This window comes from Dipodomys ordii, unplaced genomic scaffold (genome assembly GCF_000151885.1).
Source record: "Dipodomys ordii isolate 6190 unplaced genomic scaffold, Dord_2.0 Scaffold17, whole genome shotgun sequence".
Taxonomy (NCBI): Eukaryota; Metazoa; Chordata; class Mammalia; order Rodentia; family Heteromyidae; genus Dipodomys; species Dipodomys ordii.
The window spans coordinates 21,738,074-21,746,113 of NW_012267233.1; the positions used below are offsets into that span (position 1 = coordinate 21,738,074).

Below are 8,040 nucleotides of genomic sequence, written 5' to 3' on the forward strand. Positions count from 1 at the left end.
AAGTGGTGCTGTGGCTCAAGTGGTAGAGCGCTAGCCTTGAGCTGAAGAGCTGAGGGACAGCGCCCAGGCCCAGAGTTCAGACCCCACGACCAGACCGCCCCCCCAAAAAAAAGAGAATGATAGTTGTCTGTGAAGTGGGACAGGTCATTATGAGACTTTTGACCAGAGATTATGGGGATTATTAATTAGGGAATACTAATACATAATAGTATTTGATATAGTCAGGATCAAATTTGGTGAATGGGAAATAGAAGAGACAACAGGAGGTCACAAATGACAATATCTACTGTTCTGAAATGCCAGCTTCTTCTGATCATTGTCAAATTCCATCTCGTCAAATTCACTACCTCTAAATTTATTTTCCAGTCTAAATGAGAAAAAAACTTCATAGGACAGGAGAGAGTCCTTGAAGGGTAGGCATTGGAGGAAACAAAAGCTTGAGTGTAAGAATATAATCAGAGAAAGATGACCTAACTGAAAATGAAAGTCTCTTGCTTGGTTCAGTAGCATGTTTGAAGCTTTTTTTTTTTTTTTTTTTGTCAGTCATGCAGCTTGAACTCAGGGTCTGGGCACTGCCCCTGAGCTTTTTGCTACCACTTGAGCCACAGCTCTATGTCCAGCTTTTTTGCTGGTTAATTAAAAAAAGGAGCCTCATGGACTTTCCTGCCTGGGCTAGCTTCAACCGTGATCCTCAGATCTGTCTCCTAAATAGCTAGGTTGACAGGTGTGAGCCACTAACCTCGGGCTTAAAGCTTTGTTTGGATGATCACCCTTTGTTCTCTCAATAACACAAATGGTGTATATTCCTGTTAGGCTCACTTACAGAAGAGGAAACTGGTTTAGAGGAGTTAAGTTACTTCCCCAAGCTCACAAAGCAGAGAATGCAGACAAGACTGAAATCCTGGCAGTATCTTTGGAGTGTTTGACAATTACAAAGTACAAAATATATGAATGCAGAAAGAAAGTAATATTCTCATCACCAGCTTTGCTTGATTTGCAATCAGCTTTTCCTTCTACCTTTTCCACACATCTATCACTTAACAGTTGCATGTTTGAATACTCATTTTAAAGAAGTGACTAGATTTCAGTAAGACTTGGCTCTTGCCTTTAGGCTGGTTATAATCTATGTGGACAGTCAAGTGACTAGAAAACCAAACATTGTGAATTGATGCACAGTGTTATCCCCAGGTTGCTCAGATATCCCCAAGATGGGGGATGCCATCTAGAGGAATCCTCCTTGGGGACTTCCCAAAGTCTAATCTCTTCATAGTTTCACTTCCAGCAACTTTTAATCTTTTCCTTCATTTTTGCTTTCTGACCCACATTTTGTTAGACCCCTGACCCTAATTAGATAGTTTGAGAGAAGTTATGAACCAATAATGGGTTTGTAATACACTAAAGAATAATATATGATGAATATTAAGAGCCTGGTTTCAAGTCTAAATCCTCAGCCTATTTTCTAACTCCATCACAATCTACTGTTTTTCACATCTACAATGGTAATGCATAATATACCCCCCTCCTAGGAGTGATGGATGGATTAAATAAGCTGAGAAAAATCCACAGTGTGACACTAATGGCTATCATTGTTTATATGATCATATTATTATTTGACTTATATTCACATCAAAAAGAAAGCAAGAAAATGTCTTCAGTTACATGGTGTGTGTGTGTGTGTGTGTGTGTGTGTGTGTGGTGTGTGTGTGTGCTAGTCTTGGGGCTTGAACTCAGGACATGGGCACTGTCCCTGAGCTTTCTTTTGCTCAGAGCCAGTGCTCTACCACCTAAACCACAGCTCTAATTCTGATGTTTTGATGGTTACTTGGAGCTAAGAATCTCATGGACTTTCCTGCCTGGGTTGGCTTTGAAACTCAGTCTTCAGAGCTCAGCCTTCTGCGTAGCTGATTATAGGCGTGGGCTACTAGTGGCTGGAAGTTAGTTTTTTTTTTTCTTGTTTGTTTGTTTCAAATTATGGGGCCTGAACTCTAGGCCAGGGTGCTGTCCCTGAGCTCTTCACTTCAAGTGGCTCTTCGAGCCACAGAGCCACTTCTGGTTTCCTGTTGGTTAATTGGAGATAAGACTCTCATGGGTTTTTCGTCTGGGCTGGCTGTGAACCATGATTGTCAGATCTCAGCCTCCTGAGTAGCTAGGATTATGGGTATGAGCCACCGCCCCCCCCCTTAGTTGTTTTTTGTTTTTGTTTTTGTGTTTTTGAAACAGTATCCCTGTGTAGTGTCAGCCTGTGGGAAATCATTGTGTAGTTTAGGCTGGCCTTAATCCCAAGATTCTCCTGCCTCTACCAAGTGCTCGGATTACAGGCATACCACCATGCCCTTCAAAGACAATCTTAAATACAAGTAATTCAGATTTTCTTGTCTGCCTTTATGAGTGCTGGTTCTCTTCTCTCAATTTTTTGATAACTAATACTGAGCTGTGAGATGATAGGCTGTCATGTCTCTTTAAAGACACCTCAAAAGTGAATTGCTACCACCACATATAGTGGCCCACTTGTAATGGCAGTATTCAGAAGGCTGAAGCAGAAGGATCAGGAGTTCAAGGCCATTCTGGGCTATATAAAAAAGCCTTGTTCAAAAAAATGGAAAAAAAAGAGATAACCTATTGAATTTTCTCTCTATGTTGAATAATGCTAGGGACAGTACTCTCATAATTCTAACACTAACACGATATTAGGGATGGATCCTTAACAGTGTTGGCAAAGCAAAAACAAAACTATAGAAAGAATTGCTCTAGCCATTTTTAGTATTTTTATACTAAATATATTAAACCATTAATATATATAGTATATTAATAATCTTAATATACTAAGCCTATAAATTCATCCTATTCTTTGGATATTTACCTGAGCAACAGAGGATCTTAAAATAGTCTTTGCATTTTTTTTGTTCTTATTGTAAAGGTGATGTACAGAGGGGTTACAGTTAGATAAAGACTACATTTCTTGTTGGACAATGTCACCCCTTCCCTATCTCTCTCCTAGTTTTTCCTTCCCATTCCTGCCTACAGTTGTATAGTTCATTTTCAACATAGTGTCTAGTGAGTATCACTTCTGTGTTTGTTCACCCTTTGCCTATCATTTCTGTGCCCCCACCACCCTCCCGCAGATAGATAAATGAACAAACAAGACAAAAGGAAAAGAAACAAAAAGAAATTACCTCTTATTTCCATTTCCTGGAGTTCATTTTGATAAATATTATTTTATATGATCAGATACACAGAGGTACTGGTGCCTTGTGCTCCTATCCTACAAGTATTCTCCTTTGGTCTCTCTGTGTATGAACACCTAGAGACCTGTATACTTTATCATGTCCCAGTGTATTTTTTTCTTTTTTTTACCATCCAGTGTGTTTACTTGTAGATTTATAGGTATAGAATTGTAGCTACCACAAAAGTGGGAAATCATGCAAATCATGTTTCTCTGGGTTTGGCTTACTTGGATTAATATAATTTTTTCCAAGTCTTTCTATTTCTTTACAAATGGCACAATATTATTCTTTCTGATAGATGAATAGAATTCCATTTGTATGCATATTACATTTTCTTGATCCTTTTGTCCAGTGAGGAGGATCTGGGCTGAATCTATATATTGGCTATAGTAAACAGTGCTTCAATGAAAATGGTTGGGTCTTGTTTGTGTTCTATTGGATAAATGCCCAGGAATGGAATTGCTAGGTCATAGAGAAGCTCTATATTTAGTCTTTTGAGGAATCTCCATACTGCTTTCCAGAGTGGTTGAAAAAGTTTACATTCCCTCCAGTGAAGTAGAGTTCTCTTTTGGCCACATCCAGACTGGCATTTGTTATTTTAAGTTTTCTTGGTAGTGGTCATTCTAACTGGAGTAAGGTGGGATCTCAATAGAAGAATGGCCAAGACACATGAAGAAAGTCTTTGTCTTTTTTGTCTTAAATTTATTACTGACTTGATGTATTTTCTAGGGAAGACTGTATGACTTTTACCAAGACTTTGAAACTCCTTCTAAACATATTTCTGCTTTCTAGGTCAGAAGATGATATTGTACCATTTAAATGTCATGGTCATTTCCATTCACAAAAAGTCGAATGGAAAACTCTGACGATGGGAGTCTGGCAATTCCTTCTTCTCATTTATGTGTGTTATAAGCCAGGTTTATCTAACCTCATTAGGCTAATTTAGCTTGGTTTCTACTATTATATTCTTATTTTTATTTATGTAATATGCATCTCTTGTATGTGGATTTTCATATTTATCATATTTTAATTTTTTTTCTTTTTCCCCTAGGTCTCTTCACCATTTGTATTTATAACAATAGCCATCTGCCAGTGCTTGGTTCTGATATCACTGATAAAAACTCCAAAGATGCATTATGCCTATGTGACTTTATTCTCAGCGGACTACTGTTTTACATACCTTTCATACACTTTAAATTGAAGTTGGTTTGGTTTGAGAAACTGAATTGCTATTTACAATTGTTATTTAATATCTGTATCCCTGATGAGCCTGACAAACCAATGTTAGAAATAGAAACTTACAGCCTTGGAAAAACACATCACGTTCCAAATAAAGACTGAACACATAATGAAATTGTAATGATAAAATTCCCATGGTAACTTATTTAAATGAAATAATGTATGTAACAGTGCCTAGGACAGACCCTTGCCTTTAAATCACAAAGAAATCATTATGCCTAACTAAAGCTCTGTGGGTTTTTTTTTTGCTGAAAAGTTTGATATATTAACATTTTTGATACCATTCTTCTGCTATTGTAATCAAAGTTAATGATTAAAAATAAAAAATATTCTCCTTTTCTCTCTTAACTTTTTTGGAAAGAGGTTGATTTTAAGACAAAAAGGACTATTCCATTTGCCCTGTTCCCCTTTTTCCTCCAGCACTATTTGAGAAACTTTAGTTTTTAGTTTATTTTTCTTTGAGGTTCTTTCTTTAAATCCATAGGTGTCTTGGAAGAATAGCATTACTATGTCTTCATTTGACAAAAATGGAGAAGTATTTACAATCTGAATACAATTATATATATATATATGTATATACGTACACATATATGAGATGTGTATAATAGATAGCTAGGTGGATAACATCCCAATAATTCATTCAACTAGTATCATCCAACTTCAAAACTTGTATCCAGCAGAGAGTTTAAAAGGATTTGGGTTAGATGCCTTTCACAAAGTAGAAACAATATTGTAGTGACCACCTTTATTAGCTAGCTCTATCCTTCACCTCTTTATACTTTGCATGTGGGTCCAATTTGAGGACCCATCTCCTGGTTTGGTAGTTAAATTTGTTCTCTTCCTCCTCTTTATCTTTTGAGATAAGCTCTCACTATGTTGCCCAGACTGACCTCAAATTCTGGGGCTTATGTAATCTTCCTGCTTCCAACTCTTAAGAAATGAAGCGGCTGGTACTATATGGGTGCCACTATACCTAGCTTATGGCTAACTTTATATGTTCACTTGCCTAAGTCATGGTGCTCAGACATTTATTTGGTCAAATATTATTCTGGATGCTTCCCCAGGTATAAAATATTTTCAAATAAATAATCTTTGCATAAACCAGATTTCATTTTGTGTGTGTGTGTGGGTAGGATTCACTCAATCAGTTGACCCTTAATAGAATTAAGTTTGACTTTGACCTCCCCCAGAAGGAGAGAATTCTCAGCCTTGAGACTTCAACTGTTACATTGGCTCTTCCCTGCACCTCTAGCCAGCATGCACTATAGAATTGGATTCTCTGGCATCTATAATCCTATGAGCCAGTTCCTTGAAATACCCATTCCCCTTTCTTCCACATACACACCCATTGGTGCTGTTTCTCTGAGCAGCCCTGGTTAAGCACCACATTTTCTTAGGTATAGAATAGATACCTTATTCTTGCTTACCAGGGACAATAGGGATACCTTGCTCCTGTATTGTGCTCTTTTCCCTTTTGTATAATTGTTAATCATCATTCAAACTTATTCAAAATTATATTCAAGTTAGAAGGATAGATACAGCTAATTATATTATATCATTAATTTCTGAGGCAGTCCCTTGTGGGCCTGTGGCACAACAGTCCCTTCATTCCCTCACACAATGGCCTAACTCTCTTCTTCTTATGACCTTTCGTAGAAAAGTGTATACAAAAAATGATATTTGAGCTTATTTCCACAGAAGTCATTCACATTTTGCAGATTCAAAATTCACAGCTTCAGATTTTAAAGACATGAAGATATCTGAATTATGCAGTAGAAACACCCACAGATTTGATTGATACCAGAATTCAAAAAGAAGTTGCATGCCTATAGAACTCTTCCAAAACACTCGCCCACCTAGGCTTGCAGGCTTCCAGAGTGGTCTTATCTTTGCACCGCTCTGCCTCTCCAAAACGTTTGTCTAATAAGAAGCTGCAATGTAATCATTACATGTGAGGGAAATCTAATCCTCTTTCATATGATGTCCCTTCGTTTGGTGGCAGTCATTTCATCATGGTTAAGTTTCCTTCAGATTAAAAGTTTTAGGTAAACCAGGCACCAGTGGCTCACACCTATAATCCTAGCAACTCAGGAGTCTGTGATCTGAGTATTGTAGGGGTTGAAGCCAGCCCTACCTAGCAGAAAGTCCATGAAACTCTTATCTCCAATTAATTAACCCCCCCTCCAAAAAAAGTCAGAAGTCTTGAGCAAAAGAAGCTCAAGAATAGTATCTAGGCCCTGAGTTCAAGACACAGGACTGGCACAAATAAATAAATAAGTTACATAATTAACGAATGAAACAAAAAACTCCCGCCGATATTCAAGAGTTGCTGCTTTTGAAAACTGTGGTCTCTAAAAACCATGCAATCTTTCTAGGTAAGGCCTGGCCATAGAAGGGTAGAATGGAGCTATCACTTAGCATGTTCTAAGTAGAGTTTTATTCAATGTTTTGGTACTACTGTGTATTTAAATCTCTAAAATCTTCCTCATGAATTTCAGCCAAGTCGTATCTATTGTAAGAGTGGGTGCAGTACTACCTGGGAAAGTGTTAAAGGCAATACAATTTCTCAGATGGTGGCAAAAGCGGGAGACATTCCAGGATAAGTGTGGGATTAATCTCATATACTTCTGGCATTATTTGGGGAAATATGTCCCATATACATTGGGCAGCTTCTGCTTTCCAGTTCCTTTAGTACCACTGCCGACCCAGCTACTCACCCCACACCATGCTCACATTAGGAGTCTTGTTTTGACAACATCAGACAAGAACTTGTTAAAGTAGGGTTAATGACACTTACCTGTTTGAACTGGGTGTACCATGAAGAGGAGACAATTGTATAAGAGCATATGTTCATGTTGTAGGGTAATCACATTGACCTCAGAGATATTTATTAGCTCTTATTTGCACCATGAAATCAATTAAACAGATACCAACATAGAAGCTGATACCTTCTCCCTTCCCAGAATGTTTTTTAAATAGCCCTTGAGGACTGGCTGAAGGATATTTTAGTTTTCTAGATCTGCCATCGCAAATTTGGTGACTTAAAAACCTCAGATGGTATGCCTGACACCTCTAATCCTAAGTACTCAGGAGGCAGAGATCTGAGGATTGTGATTCAAAGCCAGCCTGGGCAGGAAAGTGAAACTGTTATCTTCAATTAACCACCAAAAAGCCAGAAGTGGAGCTGTGGTTCAAATGATAGTGCGCTAGTCTTGAACACAAAAGCTCAGGGAAAGTGTCCTGATCTTGTGTTCAAGCCCTAGAACTGGCACAAAACAAAGCAAAAACCTTGCAGATAGTTATTCTCTCACAGAAGGCCAGAGACCAAAATAAGGTGTTTGATGGATGGCTCCTGTGGCAGTTCTGAGGAAGAATCCATCCTATGATTGTGTCCTAACTCACAGCGGCAGGTGGAAATGCATGGTGTTCCTGGGCTTGGAGGTACATTTCTCCAGTTGGATCTCTGCTTTCACATGGTTTTCCCCTGTGTCTCTCTCTGCCAAATCTCCTCGTTTCAAGATTCTTAATTATGTCCACGAAGACTTTTATTTTACAGAAATCACATTCTGGAGTTCAG

General features: G+C 38.2%; 1 protein-coding gene across 1 annotated transcript in view; it reads left to right on the forward strand.

Annotated features, from left to right (window-relative positions):
- The window catches only part of Slc7a13 (solute carrier family 7 (anionic amino acid transporter), member 13), a 7,802-nt gene extending 3,155 nt beyond the window's left edge, over nt 1–4,647 (forward strand). The window contains 2 exon segments of the mRNA XM_013012409.1: nt 4,276–4,369; nt 4,372–4,647. Coding sequence (XP_012867863.1) covers nt 4,276–4,369; nt 4,372–4,565 — 288 coding nt within the window. The 3' untranslated portion in view covers nt 4,566–4,647.
- The last annotated feature ends 3,393 nt before the right edge of the window (nt 4,648–8,040 follow it).